General features: G+C 48.0%; 1 protein-coding gene across 2 annotated transcripts in view; it reads left to right on the forward strand.

The window, feature by feature from the left end:
• The window catches only part of gry (trafficking protein particle complex subunit 11 gry), a 374,318-nt gene that overhangs the window by 312,435 nt on the left and 41,013 nt on the right, over positions 1-20,870 (forward strand). For both annotated transcript variants that reach the window (XM_077655723.1, XM_077655724.1), the window contains exons 28-29: positions 12,038-12,254; positions 16,471-16,647. In XM_077655723.1, coding sequence (XP_077511849.1) covers positions 12,038-12,254; positions 16,471-16,647 — 394 coding nt within the window. The remainder of the gene's footprint in view (positions 1-12,037; positions 12,255-16,470; positions 16,648-20,870) is intronic.

Raw genomic sequence — 20,870 nt, forward strand, 5'->3', positions numbered from 1 at the left:
GTGGGGCATAGGTCCATCAAAGGTGGTTATTGCACTTAAAAGTTAAAACAAGGTCTAAAAATCTAATACGATTGTCGTCCGGTAACTCATGGGTAAACGTCAATGAACTAGAGCACGAAATAAAGCGATCTAAAACACTAGCCACCACATCCTGCAGATTGTCATTAGGTAAAACTTTCAAAAGTACTAAAAGATCATCAACATCATCAAGGAAAAGTACAACTTCACAGTGCACGATCAAGCACGAATTCAAATATGTCACCTGTGCAACCCAGATAGTGTACTGCGTACCTTTATCCTGCGGGAATGTGTACATCGGGCAGACTGGCCGCTGTCTTAACACCCGGCTCAGAGAACATGAAAGATTGCTTTCCACAGATGACGGGGCGAATTTGCCAAAACATTGCAGAAAGCACAAATGCATTCCGCTCTTCAAGAAGACTATGATTTTTGGACGCGGTAAAACTAAGAGCCAACGTGAAATTCTAGAGGCATACCATATCGTTAATCAAAGACATCTATGTGTAAGTGACACGACGGTTAGTCTATTTGATAAAGAAATTAGATTTATGAACTCACGCGGTTGTATGTGATGCTGCTATTTACCCTGTCTTGTTAATCTGTCATGTGTGCGCAAGCTTGGTTGATAACTGAAGGGTATAAATGTGATCGTTTCTCAAATAAATACAGTCGATAGTCCAGCGTCGTCCTGTGGTTCCTTGTTCCTGTGTCTTCGTCTTTTGCGCTGGTTTCTTTCTTCATTCTATTTCCTAAAGTGGTAGGCAGTGTTGAGGCCGGTAATCTGCAGATTTAAATGTGGCTGCAAGAGTTAAACAGGAACAAACTTATTTATTAGTTATTTGGTACTTGCACTGCCTTTCGGCATTACTGCAGGGGGGCACTTTCACAATCACAAAACAAGAAATCATGCACTTAACGCGTGAAAAAGGGCTTCATTTCGTAGAACATTAACAATATGTGGCGTCAAAGCATTCCATTCGCGAACTGTTCGCAGAAAAAACGAATATCGGAGTACGTCACCTTTAAAAGGAAATTCATAAAGCTTTAAATTGTGGTCCCTTCGCTTCGAGACATTGAAAGGCGGCTTCAAATATTTTGTTCCATCTGTACTAGTCTTGGAATAGAAAATGTGTAAAGATTTTAACCTCAGATCTCTTCTTCGGATTTTAAGTTCTGGCCACTGAAGATTCCTTTTGCTTTCTGAGATACTGAGTGTCCTATCATAATTTCCAAGGACGTGGACTACATCAGTCTGATGCTGAGAGGACGTGGCACCGGGGAAGGCCGGAGCAATCTCATAGGTGACTGCGGTGACTTGGCACAGGACACGATATGGGCCGATATAGCGGGACAGAAGTTTTTTCAGAGAGCCCCACGTGGCGTGATGGCGACCAAAGCAGGACGAGGGAGCCAGGGCAGAAGGAGGCCATACGGTGACGGCGGTTATAGAATTCCTGCTGAGAGGTCTGGGAAGCAATAGCCGGGAGTGTGCAAGTTGGCGGGCGTGGTCAGCGTGAGCAATGGGGTCGTGGGCGTATGCAGGTGGTGGAGCAGTTGAAGTGGGAAACAGCGTGTCCAGAGGCAGCAGGGACTCGCAGGTAGGAGAGATAAAAAGGGGAGTAACCGGCAGTGTCATGGCAGGAGGAGTTGTAGGCGAAGGTCACATAGGGGAGAGCAGTATCCCAGTCGCGATGGTCTGGAGAAACGTAAATGGCCAGCATATTGGTGAGAGTGCGGTTGAGGCGCTCTGTGAGGCCGTTTGTCTGCGGGTGGTAGACGGCGGTTAGCTTATGTTTTGTAGAATATGGCCAAAGAATGTCAGCGACAACTCTGGGCAGAAAGCATTGGCCTCGGTCGGTAAGAAGTTGTTGGGAAGCACCATGGTGTAGGATGAGGTCTGTCAAAAGAAAATCGGCAACATCAGTAGCAGTACTGGTGGGGAGTGCCCGCGTGATTGCGTAACGAGTAGCGTAGTCTGTGGCAAGAACTACCCATCTGTTTCCCGAGGTGGATTCCGGAAATGGTCCCAAAAGATCTAAGCTGACGCGATGGAATGGTTCGAGTGGGACATCAATGGGCTGAAGCAGACCGGCAGACAGAGTGGTGGGGCGGTTCCGGCGCTGGCATTCCTCGCAGGCAGCAACATAGTGACGTACACAGCGGTAGAGGCGGGGCCAAAAGAATCGACGACACACGCGGTCTTAAGTACGGGAGACACCCAAGTGACCAGCAGTGGGGAGATCATGCAGCTCTTGGAGGACAAGAGTGCGGAGGTGCTTGGGCACAATGAGGAGGAGGTCTGGGCCAGCTTGGTCAAGGCTTCTGCGGTATAAAACTCCATCACGGAGTACAAAGCGGCGCATTGGAGGGTCAAATGGTGCGTTGTGGAGGCAGTCGATAATTGAGCGCAGCTCGACATCGTGGCACTGTTCTTCGCCCATTTTAGCTAGGGCAGAGAGAGAGCACAAAGCGTCGTCACTGTCAGTGCCAGGATTGTCACAAGGGCCAACGGGGTAACGGGAAAGGTAGTCGGCATGGCGTGCAAGTGACCAGACTTGTAGAGTACAGAGTAATGGTACTGCTGCAGGCTCAGTGCCCAACGACCAAGCCGTTCTCTAGGGTCTTTCAAGGAAGAGTTCCAGCACAACGCATGGTGGTCAGTGAAAACTGTAAAGGGGCGGCTGTATAAATATGGGCGGAATTTCCCAACAGCCCAGACAAGTAATTGTGCTCCGGGGTAGAGAGGAGACGGCTGGCGTAGGCGTTGACATGGTGCTGTGCGGTATGGGGTCACTCTGCGTCCAGCCGGCCGGGAAGGCGAGCTTCCGTGCAAGCTACACGCAGGCGTTATTCGAGTACGCAACACGTTTCCCCAACCCGTGGCGCAGAGTCGCAGCCACGGCAGGTCCGGACGAAATAGGCAACGGCAGGGCACGCTAGGAAATAGTTTATTATCCTAACGCGAGGTAAAGCACACTGCGGAGGAATGTTCTATCCTTAAAATAGATGTTCAGCAGCTCACTAGGTCGTTGACGTCGTCTGGCATTGGTATTCGGGGGCCGGCGGGCAGCGGAAGGGGTCCGTGGGGCAGTTAGGTAAGGTCCGGCGGCAAGAGTCGCTTCCCGCCACGCGTTCCCCCCTTTTATCCCTTCGGGCATTGCCTCCCTGGCAGCAAATCGTTGCCGTCAAGCTTAGGCGTGCTACCCTCTCCGCAGAAGGCAGCGCGCTGCCGTGACGTCACATCAGTGCTGGGGCGGAAATGAGCAGAGTCGCGGGGGGTGCCTTCTCTCCACATTCTTGGTGGCCAGCGCGCCCGTATAAGTCACGGTCGCCGCTGGCGCGGGGGACGAGGAGGGGATACCACTGTATCCCACATCCTCCCCTCTTTAAGAAGCCTCCCGAACACAGAAACAGGGGCAACATTACTTGATCTTCTCCGCCATCCTGGGATCGAAGTTCTTCAGCTCCCGCAGGTGCATCGGTTGACGGCCGCGCCACGCCCCCGCGGATTAGCCGCTTCACTCCGAGGGCTTGGCCTCCCGCACGATGACGCTTGGCATCTTGCCCCCTGTCACGGTCTTCCGAGTGCGCGCGGCTGCGCCGTTCCGGTTAATTCGGTCGACCGCCTCCTTGGCGCCGGCTGCGATGGCTTGGAGGCCAGGTCCATGGCTGCACCCCTGAGGTACTGGGTCAGGTGGCTTCAGGGGCCAGGGCTGCGACGCTTTATGGTTGAGGCCGCGGTTGGGCTGCCCTGGCATATCTGGTCAGCAGGCGGGGACCCAGGGTTGCGGTGGTAATGGGGCCCCGCAGGCGGTGGCGCACAGTCGGCGGGTGGGTAGCTCCGATGCGATGCGACAGGTAGCAGGGGTGGCCAGGGTGGCGACTACAGGTCGCGGGCGAGGCGTAGCGTCGGGCCTTGGCGCGGCGCGTTGCCGAAGCTGGATGGTGGCTGGTAGTTGGAAGTGGAACGTTGTCGTTCTGATGTGCCCTGCTTCTTTTCCATCTGCGCTGGAAAATGGTCAACACAGATGTAGCCAGCTCCCGCTGCACGTGCTGCGTGGCTGTTCGACCCTCACGAGAGTCATGAGGGTTAACGCAAGTCAGTCTTGCGTGCCATTGATCGGCATGAGCGGCCCGTACGTTCATGCTTCTAACGAGACTGCCTGCCGGCTCACGCCCTCGCTCTAGGCTGTGCAGGCAGATTCTGTTTCTGCTGAGGGCGCAAGTTATAGCGGGACGCAGGGTTCGCCGGCTGATCACAGCGCTCGTTATCCGACTGCGGCGCGGGTCGGGCTGTGTCCTCTACCCACTCATCTCGCTGCACGTAGCGTTTCAGGTCGCATACGTGCACCGGTCTAACTCATTGATCGTGATTTGCAGTTCACCTCCTGAGTGACTCAGCAAGGCAACGTCATCACCAAATCGCAGATTATTTAGGTATTCTCTATTAACTCTTATTCCCAACTGTTCCCAACTCAGGCCTCGGAATACCTCCTGTAAACAGGTGGTGAATAGCATTGGCGAGATCGTGTCCCCTTGCCTGATCCCCTTCCTTATTGGAATTTTGTTGCTGACTTTATGGAGAACTGTGGTAGCTGTGCAGTTGCTGTATATATCTTGTAGTATCTTGACATAAGGCTCTTCCACACCCTGATTCCACTATGCCTGTATGACTGCTGAGGTTTCCACTGAGTCAAATGCTTTCTCGTAATCAATGAAGGCTATATATAGGGGTTGGTTATATTCTGCGCATTTCTCTATCACCTGATTGATAGTGTGAATATGATCTATTGTAGAATATCCTTTACCAAAGCTTGCCTGATCATTTGGTTGATTAAAGTCCAAGGTTGCACTCACCCTATTTGCGATTACCTTAGTAAATACCTTGTCGAGAACGGATCGGTCTGTAATTTTTCAAGTCCTTGGCGTCTCCCTTCTTATGAATTAAGATAATGTTTGCGTTCTTCCAAGCCTCTGGTACAGCCGAGGTCATAAGGCATTGCTTGTACAGAGTGGCTAGTTTTTCTATCACAATCTCCCCTCCGTCCTTCAACAGATGTGTTGTTGCCTGATCCTCCCCAGCTGCTTTTCCCCTTTGCATTGCTCCTAAGCCTTTCTTTACTTCCTCTTTCGTTAGTGGCAGGATGACGCACTGGTGTGTGCTACTGTCTTTATCGTTAACGCTCTGACTACATTGGCTACTGTATAGATTTTTGCAAAACTCTTCGGCTACTTTAACTATCTTATCCATATTGCTTATCACATTACCTTCCTTGCCTCTTAATGCATACATCTGGTTTTTACCTATGCGTAGTTTCCTCTTCACCGTTTTCAGGCTACCTTCGTTCTTTAGAGCATGCTCGATTCTCTCAATATTATACTTCCTTATGTCGGCTACCGTTGCACTTATTTATTAACTTCGACAGCTCTGCCAGTTCTATTCTGTCTGTAGAGTTAGGCTCCCTCATGCTTTGGCGTTTCGTAATCAGGTATTTCGTCTCCTGAGATTGCTTGCCGGTATCCTGTAGAACCATCCTGGAAGGATGGATGGATGGATGGATACGGCTGAACCCTTTACATCGGGCGGTGGCTCAAGCCACCTAGCCATGTCTTGTGAAATTTTACTCCTGTCTTGCTTTTAGCCACCAATCAGATAACCTTCGCTTGGTTATTTCTTACCTCTTAAAATCCACTTTCCCTTCACTATCCCTAAACCCCAATGCCTTGGGTAAGTCAGCCCCGCTGCCTTCCACTGTAGGGTGAAGCCCTTTACAGAAAAGTATCAAGTGTTCAGCCGTTTCCTCCTCCTCTCCGCACGCAATGCACAAAGTGTCTATCTCCTGGTACCTGACTCTATACGTCTTAGTCCGCAAAACTCCAGTCCTGGCCTCAAACAACAAAGAACTTCCCCTACAATTATCATAGATATTTTCTTTGACAATTTCCTGTTTAAAGGTCCGGTATGTTCCCAGTGCCGATTTCGTCAGCATCCCTGTTTTCCATAAAGCTCTCTCTGTTTCTTTAACCTTTTTCTTAACCGATAATTGCTCATTTGCCCCCTTACTGCTGTCCAGATATTTGCTTGTCAATTTTATAGTTCGCTTTCTCCATTTCGTGTCAACATTCTTTATATACAGGTATCTGAAAACTTTCCTAGCTCACCGCTTTTCCTCCATCTTTCTCAATCGTTCCTCAAATGCTATCTTACTGCTAGCCTCTCTGCTCTCGAAAGACGCCCATCCCATATCACCCTTTACCCCCTGATTTGGTGTATTGCCACGTGCTCCCAAAGCTAACCTCCCTACTCCCCGTTGCCTAATTTCCAGCCTTGCTTGAACATCTGGCCTCATACACAGGACCGCATTCCCGAAGGTCAGGCTAGGGACCATCACCCCTTTCCAGATCCCTCTTACCACCTCATACCTATTGTAATTCCACAGTGCCCTATTTTTCATGACAGCTGCATTCCTACTAGCTTTATTCATTACATATTTTTCATGCTCTTTCAGATACTCAACACTGTTATTTATCCACACCCCAAGATACTTGTACTCATTCACTACTTTTAGCACGAACTCCTGTATTCTATGCTTGCCGCCCTCTTCATTTAATATCATGACTGCAGATTTTTCCTTACTATACTTGAAGCCTAATCGATCTCCCTCTGTACTGCATATGTCTAACAACTTCTGTAGGTCTTCCTTGTTGTCAGCCATTATCACTATATCGTCCGCGTATATTAATCCCGGTAATGTCTGTTTAATCAATTCCCCTTGCTTGAAAAAAGATAGGTCGAAGCCTAGTCCGCTCCCCTCTAGCTTGGTCTCCAACCCTTGCAGGTACAACATGAACAACAAAGGGGACAGAGGACATCCTTGTCTAAGCCCCCGCTGTATCTCTACAGACCCTGATACATTTTTTTCCCATTTTATGAGCACTCTGTTACCTCTATATATATCTTTTAAAAGATTAATTAATCCATTTTCTACATCCAATGTGCCCAGTATGTCCCACAAATGCTCCTGAGTAACGTTGTCATAGGCTCCCCTAATATCCAGAAATGCTAGCCATAAGGGCCTATGTTCCTTTTCCGCAATTTCTATACACTGTGTCAATGAAAATAGATTGTCCTCCAACCTCCTTTCTTTCCGGAACCCATTCTGTAGTTCCCCTAACACCCCCTCGTTCTCCACCCAAGCCTGCAGTCTATCCTTTACAATTTGCATCACCACCCTGTAAACCACAGATGTCACTGTTATGGGACGATAGTTACTTACGTCTGCTTTGTCCCCCTTTCCCTTATATATCATGTTCATTCTACTTAATCGCCATTCATCGGGGACTTTCTCATCCACTATCATTTTGTTCACTACCTGTATTAATGTTTGCTTGGATTTTGGTCCTAACTTCTTTATCAACATAATCGTGATACCATCTGGTCCTGTTGATGTGTCACTAGGAACCTTCTTCTCTGCCCTTTCCCACTCTCCTTGCTCAAGTGAAGCTATTGCTGTAACTGGTCTATCCTCCTTCGATAAATTATGTACCACATGCTTTGGTGTAAATTTTTCCGTCATCCTTGTTCCAATGTGTTTTATTGCTTCATCCCCTTCTAGTCGAATACCCTCATCTGTAACAATAAACCTTTGTTCTAGCCTAGTTTTATTACTCATTGCATTTAGATGTTTCCAGAATTTTTGGGCTGCTTTTCTATCCTTTTTATTTACTTTTGACATCAATTAGGCACCCTATCTTCTAATTTTCTCGTTAATCAAAATTCTACACTTTATGAAGGTATCCCATTTTCTGTCTACTTCGGGTTTTGGTTCCCCCCTCTTCTTGGAATATCTGTGTTCCCTGGACGCTTCCTGGCGCTTTTCTGTTGCCCTCTTGACCTCCTCATCCCATCAACTCTTGGGTTTGCATCTTTCCTCTTTTAGCTTTACTCGCACCTTAGCTAGCTCTAGCTCCAGTAATCGAGTTAATTTGGTATAGGTCCATTCTGTTTCACTATCCTCAAAAATTACTTTCTCGATTTGTTTGGCTGCTACTTCCAATTGCTTTTCTGAGTAAAAATTTCCCCCTGATTGTTCATCTTGCTTCAGTCCTACATTGCTTTTTCTTCTGAAGCTCAACTTGATACGCTTGTGGTCACTACCTAGACTTCTGGAACCATCTTCATCTATGCTCATTACCCCTAATCTATTATACATCCTCTGTGACATTAGTGCATAATCTATCGTCGAGTGCAGACTCCCCGCCTGCCATGTTATGAGCCCTTCACACTTCTCGGTGCTGTTGCATACAACTAAATCATGCCTGTCACACATGTCCTGCAGCATGCTTCCTGTCGAATCCGTGTACCCATCCAGGTCTTCTATGTGTGCATTCATGTCGCCTATTATAATTATCTCGCCCTGTCCTCCTAGCTCATCAATGTCGCTTGCAATACATTCTAACATTTTCCTGTTTTCCTCTTTGGCATTAACCCCTGTCCACAGGTATACAAAGCCAAGGAGTGTTTGCTTGCCTGCCACTGTTCCTTTTAGCCATAAATGTTCCCTGCATCCCAGTCTAACCCTTTGAAAATTCATACTTTTATGAATGAATGCCCCAATTCCACCTCCCTTTCTGCTGCCCTCTGTTCTATTGCAATATTCCCATGCGTAGTCTGGGTTACAGGGTGGTTGCTCCATGTCTCTAAGATGTGTTTCCACTAAACCATATACCATTAATTCCTCCTGTCTTAACTGTTCTTCTATTTCCTCCCATTTCAGTCTATTCCTGCCACCTTGCATGTTAATGAAACCTATATCTGAATTAACTTGGCCCTGGCGCTTGCGTCTCTTTCTTCCCCTATGGTTCCATTGTCCGTTTGATCTTAATTCTTCCTTCTCTACACTGGTTCCTTCAGAGCTCTGGGTCCCCCCAAAAAAGCTGTTGCCTGGCGACCTATCCTACTACCCACCTTCTTGCCAGTGGCACCACCGTAGTGGATGCCACCCTGTGCAAAAGGTTGGGGCCTAACCTCGTACACTTCCCTGTCGACCTCCATCACCTCGTATCTTAGTCGTCGACTCAATAGCCTAATTACCCGATTAGCCTCAACGACCCTCCTTTCCGTTTCGCGAGCCTGCCTCGGGACCTCTGGTATTGTGCATATGGTCACATGCACACTCTCAGAGGCCTCTCTAAGCCTACGCATCCCCACCTCCAACTGCGTCTCAAGATTCTGGCTCCTCCCCTGCAGTACATCATTGAGACCAGCATGGACAACGACAAGGTGTTCGCCATCCATGCTGCCCACCACCACCTCCCGGGCTTTGGCCATTGCATCCACCATGCACTTCCCCGACTGAGCCTCCACCTGCACCCGCCTGTCTGCCTTCACTGCCGTCAGAACGCCTCCCTCAACCCTCGCTACATTCAAGTCCCCGACCGCCAGAACCCTCCTGCGCCCCAACCGTTCGCTTCCTAACTCCATCCTAACTCCATCCTCCTGACAGGGAGCGCCATCTCTGGCAGGAAAATAAAAACTGGGAGCACCCACTGTGCGCTTTCTCCACTTGCCGCTGCATTCCCTCTCTCCTCCGTGCACGTGCATAGCTCTTGCGCTACATCTGTGGCATGTTGAGGTGTACCGTCTGCAGTACGGCTTCAAAAAGATATGTGAACTTGATCTGGGAAAGCGATCTGGATTAAAGGTGAAAAACTCGTTAATAACAGAAGCACGACTAGCGCGACTAAGCGGGAAGTGCATTTCAAAAGTCAGCGAAACCATTGTTTACGGCGTATATCTCGAGGTAAATATGTCACTTTGTGACTTGCTCAAAATACCAAATTTTCCATAAGCACTGCGAAACGAAGCGGCTCACTCAATCGATGTTCTCCATTGTCGAATATGAGGCATAGGCTTCAGTTTTGATATGGCATCCTTGCAGAAGTAACCATGTACTGTCGGGGACGAAAGTGTTGTGTGTGCGAGAGAAAGAAAAATCCTCCACAACCATGGCACATTATCCTCCGAAAACCCTATGAAGGTATACGAGACACGCGTGCTTTATCCATTGGAAAATCACCTGCTGACTGTGAGGCAACCGAGGCTATGTGTACTGCTGGCCTCGTTATTTCTGTTCTCACGCCATGCTTGCACTAAGTTTTGTGAGAATTTCGGCTTGGAGACAACTTAAAACCTAATTTGGGAACACAGTTATCAGTTTTCTGAGATGGGAAAAAAAAATACTAGCGCATAAAGGCAGACAAACACAAGTAAGAGACACAAGACACGCACTGGTGTTTGTCTGCCTTTATGCGCTATTATTGTTTTTTTTCCCTCTAGACCAAAGTGACGTTCTTTTAAACGGTTTTCAGTGCGAGTAGTGCCGAACCATGCATGCACTGTGGGTATAAACACACTTTGAAGCATTGTACTGAGTGTTTCATATTAGGAAACTTTTAAGCAAATTCTTTCGTCTTAATTTTTGCTTCAGACGCGCGCTCGGAATATTGTGGCAGAGGTGCAAAATTGAATTTAGTTGCAAAAATGTACACCATGTCATGTGACATGTTGCTTAATATTTATAGAGGCCCTTCTTAAACGGCAGCAAATGTCTTTCACAGTTGGCATGGCCATGCTAGGAAAAGCGGGAGCCTTTTATTCAAGAAGGAAGATGCAGCTGCAAAGCTGGCATTAAAGCTCTGTGCAAGCAAGTAGCTGCGGTATGCTTTCATGTAAATGACCACGAAGTAAATTCGTGCACCAGCCAGCCCCAGAATTTGGGCAAGCCAAGTGGGAAGAGAAGAGGCACTGGCAACAGGATGTTTTCATAGATCGTACAGTCCCTAGGTGTTGTGGATGAGGAAACAAATGCGGGTTAATGACATCCTAGTAGAAATCAGGGGGAACAAACGGGCTTGGGCGAGGCATATATAATGCGAAGGCAAGATGGTTGTTAAGAGCAGTGGACTGGATTCTAAGAAGTGTCAAGTGTATAGAGCTAGGTGGTTGGGTGAGATTAGGAATTTTGTGGGGTTATATGGCTGCAGCCAATAGTACAGGGTTAATTGGAGGGATATGTCCTGCAGTGTAGTTATGATGATGATCCGTGGGATCTCATTGTTAAGTGCATTTTCAGCTAACATTGCAGGTGCTTTTGTGCTCTCGATAATCCATAACAGAGCGACAGATGGGACAGAGAAGAGAGGACACAATACAGAGCGCTGACTCACAACTGACGACTCACAGTTGTGAGTCAGCGCTCTGTATTGTGTCCTCTCTTCTCTGTCCCGTCTGTCTCGCTGTTATGGATTATCGAGAGCACCAACTCGCCCAACAAATGGTATTGTTGTTTTGTGCTCTATTCCACCTAATGCATGTGTAATGGCCTTTGGCCCTTTACTGATGGGTGGTTAACGGCGCGGAAAAACAAGGACAAAAGAAGAGAAGACATGATGAGTGCTGTCCTAACCATGATGCTCCTTCCCAGATGCATACTTTGCCATTTAGTGCTGACAATTGCTCATCCCAGGGATGCTGCATGGTGTCGAATGCTTGCGCTTGATCTTCACATTTGAGAGCACATGTGTCTCGTTTACCACTGTTGGCATGCTTTGGTTCTGTACAGTGCAATGGCAGCCAGTCTATGCTTTGACACATGCATGTGGCATGGTCTCCCTCACCCATTTCCTTCGTTGTGCCTGTCATACTGGTGACCTTCGACATTGTTATTGCGCTACTCAAGATTTACACAGACAAGAACGACACATACATGTTTACACATACATGTGTAAACCTTGAGTAGCGCAATAACAATGTCGAAGATTACAAACCAACTAGGCCCATTTGAAGCTCTTCTTATACTAGTGACGGATGGCCTGCTCTTAGATTAGGCACGCATTCTGGCTTGCACAATTGAATTTCACCAAATATGTCGCTGTTTGCTCTGTGTCCACCAGCTAACATGAGTGAATTGTCACGTTGCACAGTCTCGGTGGAACTCATTGGTGCGTTGTGCAGGGAGGGTGCACCTGCGGTGGCAACGCACACGGTGGCACTGCCGTCGCCAGCCGTGCAGGCATGCCCCCTGCTGCTGGAGCTGGTAGCACCCGCCCATGGCCGGGTGCGAACGCCCCTCACCGTCAGCTACCTGCTGCACAACCGCACCCTGCTGGTACAGGATGTCGAGCTGGTCATGGACTCAAGCGATGCCTTCATGTACTCCGGCAACAAGCTGGTCAGACATTTGCTGTCATCTCGAATGCTGCACTCACGTGTGGTGGGGGTGGCTCTTTTGATAACTATGTTGTGACTTCAGCTCTGTCACTGTGACTTTTACAAACTTCTGGTGGACCTAAGCCAGTGTTTTCTTTTTATTTTTACAGCATGTTTGAACATCACAGCAGTGCCATTCTTAAATGCTGCAAGGGGAATCTAAAGATGCCAGAAGGTGCTTATTGCATTATTCTGCAGAAATTTGTGACTCTACATAGGTGTAGGGCAGGCGTTTTCAAACTGCTTTTGTGGATTCCGTAAGCACCCGCACTGGCCTGTCCACCCTTTTCACTACTCTTCTGGCGAGCCCATGTGCAAAGTAGACACAGTACCCGAATTGTTCAGAGCAAAATGGCATTTTTCTGGGCTAGTTGGTATGATCCCATCTGTCGGCCAGCGTCAACTTTGGGACACAGGGACATAGAGAAGCACTTTGAAACACGAAACACAATGCTGTGTTTCTCTGCATCCCAAAGTTCACGCTGACCCACAGATGGTTGTTCAGAGCGTTAGCTTTCTTAGCTCGTTCCTCAGTTTCGTGCTGTGCACATCACAGACCTTGGCAGCACAGCAATCTGCTGCGCTCCAGTAATGGTGTCGCGTGTGTACGTTTTGATGGGAACGCTGGCGGCGGTGGCTCGCCCGGCAAACTTGCCAGCATACCAAGACACTGCTGGGCCCAACTGGACTAGGGTGACTAGACTAGCGACGCCAGTGCATATATCTTTAGAATGCCAGCAAGATGATGTGAAAGGGGCATGGTGCACAAGGTGACTCATGTTATGTGCACTATGCAGCTGAAGTGTAGGGTGTACCGCCGAGCTAGCTGAGCCCAGCCAAGACAAAAAATAAAAAGGGCGTGCATGTCTCATTGCTCATAGGGCGATGAGACATGTAGAAATTAAAAGAAAACAAAAAAACACCAGTGAAGTGCAGATGCCCAAGCGCCAACGTGCCTTGTGGTTCTATACACAGCCCAGCCCGGGGGACTGTCTGTGTCTTGCGACTAGTCTCCTGCATTCTTGTCTTGGGGTTAGAGATCTGAACATGAGTGAGAGATGGACATTGGTGAAAGCAAGAAAACAAATACCTCTGAAAGTGAACAAAGCAGCATAAAAAAGCACAAAGGGTCCATTCACAAGCAACACTGACTGATTGTGATAGGGGGTAGAGGGGGGTGTGGAGGTTCCTTAACACATGTTGCGGTCTGTTGGGGTTCCTTGAGGGAAAAAAAGTTCGAGAACCCTTGGTGTAGGACACGAGTGTGAAGTCAGGATTTTCATCTTGCAAGTTGGCACTTGAGAAACTGGAGCAGTTTTACTTATGCAAATTTCTGAATGCATTTACCGTGTTTCGCAGTGCTTAAATTTGTTTTACGCTAAACGTTTAACCTATTGCCGAAGCACCCGTCGGGTCAGGTTGTTATTTTTCGAAACTAAGTCTTAAAAGGTATGGCTGCAGTGGGTGCCTTGTCAGGTGCAGCCACTCAGATTTGTTCTGAAACCACCTGGGAACCATCCTGAACTATTGCAAGATGGTGGTGAGCGAGAATCGGTTCTTACCTGCTGTTCCAGACACATGCACTATTCTCCCTTCTGCATTTGTGGCACCCTGTTTGGCGAGGTGTCTCTGCATGGAAGCTCGCTTATCTATCTTTTTGTAGTCAAGGCCACATTTCCTGTTTACCATTTTGTGTTGGTTTCATTACCATAACAGAAGCATCATACTGATTGGCTGAGGTGTGTGAATACTGAATTTTTGGCTGGAAAGCAAGTATGAAATATAAAAATTTGATGCAAGTCGAATATTTTTGAATACTTCCAAATACAGTTGCACCCACATATATCGAATTCAAAGGGGATTGAGAATTAGTTCAATCATAACCATCAGGAGCAGCCTGCCTACGCCCACTGCAAGGAAAAAGCCTTTCCAGTTAACCCTGTCCGGTACCAGCTGTGGCCACCCTATCCTCGCAAACTTCTTAATCTCGTCTGCCCACCTAACTTTCTGCTGCCCCCTGCTACACTTGCCTTCTTTTGGTTTATATGCCCTGCCCAAGCCCGTTTATTCCTCTTAATTTCGACTAGGATGTAATTAACCCGCATTTGTTCCCTCACCCACTCTGCCCTCCATCTGTCTGTTAACATTACACCTATCATTTTTCTTTCCATAGCTCGCTGCTTTGTCCTCAACTTAAGTTGAACCCTTTTGCTTAGCCTCCACATACCTGCCCCATAGGTGAGTACCATAAGGTGCAGCTGTTATACAGTTGATCCCGGATATATCAAACTCGAAGAGGCCCATTAATTATTTCGTTATAGCCGTAGCTTCGTAGTAGCCCGTGCTCACCAAGCTTCCAAAGGAAATCATGATTCCTTCGTTATATCCATCAAGCATAGACCACTTATAACGCAAACCGTGGGAGTCGGGAAAATCCGCATTATAAGAGGTACTGCACCGCAACCAAAACCAAGCTTTTCCATGCATTCGCATTTTCAGAATGGCCATCCTACCTTTCAAAGTACAGCTGACAATGCATCAGACGCACAACACTGCAATCACAGGCAACAAAGTAGTTTATTTGATCTTTTTGTCGAAGCGTCGTAGTGAATGAAAGAAAGTGCAAGGACATGGAACATACCAAAGTTCATGTGGTGAGTTTTATGGGCGTGTGTATTTTCACGCAAGTTGATAGTTTCTTCTAAGAACAGTATTCGACGTACAGACAAGGAAAAGCTCTCGAAGCAACGCCGAGTGGTTGGGGATATCACGCTCTTCGAGAAGCTGTCGCATCCGGCGCAGAAGCTGGGAAGGGTGCCGGTCGCCAAGGTCTTCCTCGGTAAGGAGCTGCTGAAGGCGTCTGCGTTCCGCTGGCATAAATCTCTCCAGCACCTTGGTTTTCAGGTGCTGATATGGTGTAGCACCCATGGGGGCGGAGAGAACGTCGGAGAGCTCACCAGCAACGTCAGGAGGAAGACTCGAGGTGACATGGTAGTAGCGCGTCGTCTTCGAGCTGATGTGGGAAAGGCAAAATTGCGCCTCGATCTGGTGGAACCAAACTTGCGCGTTCTGGGGCCAGAAAAGTGGAAGGCGAACCTGCAGTGACGAAACGTCCTGCGGACATGAGTCTTGTTCCGTGGATGCTGCGGGATCGGTCATTGCTCGTCCTAGGTCACCAGTGTAGGCTTAACGCCTCAGGAGCGAAGGAACAAGGCCATTGCTGCGAACCGACACCAGAACAGAACTGCAAGCCATGGCTGCACGAGTTACGGCCAGGTGCCGTCATTATTGTCTTCGCCGGGTGGCGCGTGCTATCCGAGTTCCTGGTGCCACCCAAGAGTGGGCGCTACAAAATCATCTCAAATATGCAAAATGTCTGTTATTCTATTGGCCACTACATCCAAAAAAAATCAGTTCTATCTTGAATAGTATTCTTCGTACAAAACAATAACTGGAAACCCTACAGTTGTGCATCGGAGTGCAGCCGCCTGTGTTTTAGGCTGGTTTCCGTCACCACTGATGTCAAAACTGAATCATCCTCAGACTCGTTGCTGCGGGGGTCATCGATTAAATAACTTCTGGACGAAACAGAGTCTTGAAATTTGCGATGTTTTAGAGAATGCGGCGCACATGCGGAGGCTGCCAAGCCACTTTGACGGTACCGCGTCTTTGGAGTGGGTTAACAAAATGTCGCCTTGCAGGTAAAAAAAAAAAAACTACATCGTAAACAAAACTTTGGTTCTGCATGCATCGTGCCTTTGAGCTACGCGGAAGCCTCCGAAGTCGAGTGGCAAAGTCGTCGTTAGTGGACAACATGACAGGCAATGAGCACAGTTCTACGTCTTAGCGGCACGTTCGAAATTGCCTCCTTGCAAGATAGAAGAAAACTACATTGGAAACGAAACTGGGCTCCTTGCCTACAAGCTCAGCATGGTCATAGGCAACGTAAAAGGTTCCGAAATCGGAGCGTGAAATGATCGTTAGCAGGCTAATGATGCTTAGTGGGCATGGTAGGGAAAGATTTAAGAGGTCCAAACAGCAAAGACTGTTTGCCAACTATTTTAAAGTTTGTGTATGGGTCCAAACACAGTGATGTCATTTTGCTTCATACTGACAGATAAGCAGGGCATTTCGCAGCAGCCCAGCTCTTGCTAAGCCCCATAATTTCCTTTTTGCAGCTGCACTTCCGCATCCTTCCACGTGAGTGCCAGACCCTGACGTACAACTTGTACCCGCTGCTGTCAGGCTATGTCGCACTGCCCCGCATGCACCTGGTGCTTGGACCGGGCACGGCTGCCGCCTCCACTCTGGACGGGCTGCTCGGCGAGATGCTGCCATCGCACATCTTCATCATGGTCAGTTCTTCTATGCAATGGCCCGTCGTCTCCTTGTAAAGCCACTTCCTCTTTTTCATTGGATCGCGAAACGAGTTGATGCGATACTTATCAGGCGGCTCCTTTCATGTGTGTTATCAGTGTGAGCCTTGAGGCCCTCCAAAGACCAGAAGTCTCTGAACTATGCTACTGGTTTTGTTTTTTTAACATTCAGGTTAGGAAATTTTGGTGCAAAAAACATGCTTTGAATTCCTTTTGCTGCATTTTGAAATTCTCACTATGTGCCGGGCAGCGTCCACTATGTGTGGAAATTTTATTCTAAACCACACAGAAGAGTTAGTATATCTGTTGCTCGAACTGCTACTTCTATGTTGCTATCATTGTTGGGTCATTCCACGCCAAATATCTCAGACGTTGTGCTCAACCATCTCCAATTAGTTCAAAAAAATTCATGGAAGCTTATCGCAACGTGTACAATCTAAGACTAAAATATTTTTGCCGAAAAAATTTATTCGTAAGGTGAGCTCAGTTTGAACGCTTCGGAATGGTGCGGAAACAGGCACCACTCAATAATAGGTAAAAAAAAGCCAATTTTTTAAAAAACACTGCATAAATTGTCTATGATTTTTGCTCAAATTTTTGCACGACACCGCATTCAGAATGGTGCACTCACGTCGCCTCTTCTTCCAGGCTGGCCTTATACTCGGCATGCTTGCTGCGATGCCTGACACAGCCTCCCTGCGAACCTGTGCCTTGACTGATGCAATGGCCCGAGGATTGGACGCAGCAACCAGTTACAACCGATCATCAGCGGCTAATCTGGCAACGAGCGCATTCCGCCACTATCAGCGATGACCAACGGGAATATAAGCAGCTTCCAACAGCCGCCCCTGCGTGGCACGACACCGCATTCAGAATGGTGTACTCACGCCGCCTCTTCTTCCAGGCTGACCTTATACTCGGCATGCTTGCTGCGATGCCTGACACAGCCTCCCTGCGAGCCTGTGCCTTGACTGATGCAATGGCCCGAGGATTGGACGCAGCAACCAGCTACAACCGATCATCAGTGGCTAATCTGGCAACGAGTGCATTCCTATCTTGGGCGGAAGATACTGAAAACATGACTGCCAAAGCATCGCGCACGCTTGGCTACCTGAAGAGAAATCTTCATTGCGCACCTGTTTCTACCCGCAAGCTACCTTAACATTTGTCCGTCCCCAACTAGAATATGCATCAGCTATCTGGTCACCACATCAGGCTTATTTAATTCATTCCCTCGACGCAATTCAGAGCCATGCAGCGCGCTTTACAACCTTTGTCCGTACAGTTCCAAGACAGAGTCCATTAAAAAAAACGCTCTTAACATTGGTATCGTTTGCGCAGCCCCCCTTCACAATAGTCTCCTTTTCAATCTGTACACAGCTTCCAACGCTTCTCGAGGTCTTGGAAACAGTTGGAAAATGCTTCTTTTGGCAGTGCTGTCAGCTCCTTTGTCGTGGCGTCTTGAATGGCCTCCACGCTCCCCATTCAGTGACCCTTTAAGGCTCTTTTCACACGAGGAAACAGGAAAAAAATCACATGGGGAGAGGTCAGGCGAGTATGGCAGATGGGGAAGTACAGTAATGCTGTGCTTGGCAAGAAATTTTGTCACAGTGAGAGTAGTGTGCGGCCTTGCGTTACCGTGGAGAAGGCTCCATTGTCCAGATGGCCATAAGTCAGGGCAACGGCGTCGCAGTGCATCACGCATGTGTTGGAGCATGTGGATATAAAACTCCAAAGTCACCATCTGCCCTTGTGAGACAAACACATGGTGTATGACGCCTCTGGCATCGAAAAAGACTGTCAGCATCGTCTTTGTTTTGGTATTCTCTCGCCGCACCTTTCTCGACGCCGGAGAGCTTGTGAGCCGCCATACGGCTGTCTTCCTCTTTGTTTTTGAAAACACCATGTTTCGTCTTCAGCAGTGATGCTGTTGACTAATACGGCATCCTCCTTTGCCTCGGAATTTGGTGGCATGTTGTCTTACTAATGTCGAGAGCATCTGATAGCATGCGGACTGTAATGGTGCAGTCTTGCTGTACGATTTCCCTGATCCAAGCCATGTTGTTTTCATTCCGTGAGGTTGAAGGGCGCCCCTGCCTTGTGTTGTCTTCCACCGACATTCTTCCCGAAACAAACCTCTTGGGCCACTCGAAAACTCGCGCCCGCAATAATGTCTCGTTGCCGTAAGCATCACGAAGGAGCTCATATGTCTGTGTTGCTGTCTTGCCAAGTTTCACAGAATTTTATGTTTACAAGCTGTTCCAGGTGGTTGTCCATCTCTCCACGTTCACTCACAATAGAATGCGCAAACGACTAGTGACAAAGTATTTTTCTACATGTAGTACCATCTAGCGTCTGCCGCAGCAATTGACATAAATAGCTCAACTTAGCCCGAAAAAATGGCGCAACACATATGCACCGACATTGGTTTTGGGGAATCATTTCTAGAGAAGAAAATAAATCAGTCTTGAAACTTTACGGACAAAAGTTGTATTTCTCACGACTACAACCGTCATTCCAGCGTAACAAGCATCAAGTTATCTTTGTCGCTACTAAGTTTACAAACACGTAGGGATATCGCACTTCTTTTCTTACTACAGAAACTAATATACAGTCGTCACGCGTCAACACTACCACTTACACGCCCAATGCGCACTTCACGTTGCCTACATAATAATCTAAGCTTCCAACGTCAATTTGGCCGAACACTCGCGTTTAATTCTTCTGGCTTGCCACGTGCTATCAAGTGTTGGAATGATCTTCCGGATTGCATTGCTACCATACGTGACCCATTACTGTTCAAAAACAAATTGACCACCTTTATGCATCCATGATGTAGTACATAGATTGAGTTCGTAATGTGTAAGTTGAATCCATGCAGTGCCGCTACTCGTTTACTGTTTTTTCTTCTGTGTCAGTATAATCTGTTTTTCTTTCAAGTACGTATTGTTTGCAGTCCAATATATATAATATTGATTACTTTTGTGCTTTTCCACTTTGTACCATCTTTTTTCTGCAAAATATTGTAAACCCTCCCCTCAAACAATGTTCCAAGTGTGGAACCTGTGAGTTATTTGTACAAATTGTAGTGTGGAACCTGTGAGTTATTTGTACAAATTGTAAGGCAGACAATTGGGGTATGATGCCCCAGCAGCCAGTGCCGCCAAAGGAGAGAAAGCAGACGGAAGACGAAGCTGGCGAAGTTCAGTTGGGTGCCCACGAACACTTGACTACTGAGCTGCGGTTTGCTAACAAATATTGTGGCCATCCACATTTATCCTTTGATTTACGTCTTTACATTTGGTAGAGGTGGCTTGTTTTCAACCTGGAGCTATGGACCTTACGGACCTGAAGACCTACGCCCCGTACCAGGCTCTACCACAATGACTGACACCCCGACCCAGCCTGGCCAAACTTTTCCCGCCGCTGTAGTTTGTCCCGGTCTTGTACGTCAGCGCGACCCTGCGATCTTCGGCGGCACAGACGATACCTACGTAGAAGACTGGCTCACCTCCAACGAACGCGTGAGCGCTTACAACAAATGGGGTGACTTCGTTAAGCTCACGAACGTCATCTTTTATCTGACCGACGTCGCCAACTTGTGGTTTCGCAACCACGAAGCCGATTTTCCTACCTGGGCGGCCCTCAAAACCAGCCTGACCAATGTCTTTGGCCGCCCCGCTGTCCGAAAACTTCATGCCGAACAACGCTTGCACAGTCGGGCCCAGCAGAGCGGTGAGAATTTCACAAGCTATATGGAGGATGTCGTCAATTTATGCAAGCAACTGAATCCATCCATGAGCGAAGCTGACAAAATCAAACACATCCTTAAAGGGATTGAGGACGACGCATTTCATATGTTAGTGTCCAAAAATCCTCAAACCGTCTCCGACGTCGTTTCTTTATGTCAGAGCTATGGCGAGCTCTGGAAACAGTATCTTGTCACCGCCGTACCATTTGTCCGGATGACACCCTTTCGAGCTTGGCTGTAGGCGGTCTTGCTCACGATCAGCCAACTCTTCAGAACATCCAGCAGTTTGTGCGGGAGGAGCTCGCCCACCAGTTATCGTTGGTTACCTGCCCACCCGCCCCAACGTCATTGCTGTCGCCTTCCATTCAGCGTGTCATCCAGGAGCAGGTTGCAGAGGTCCTGCCGCGCGCTAATGACAACTAGAATTTTGCTGGCATTCTCACCCCATTGA

This window comes from Amblyomma americanum, chromosome 2 (genome assembly GCF_052857255.1).
Source record: "Amblyomma americanum isolate KBUSLIRL-KWMA chromosome 2, ASM5285725v1, whole genome shotgun sequence".
Taxonomy (NCBI): domain Eukaryota; kingdom Metazoa; phylum Arthropoda; class Arachnida; order Ixodida; family Ixodidae; genus Amblyomma; species Amblyomma americanum.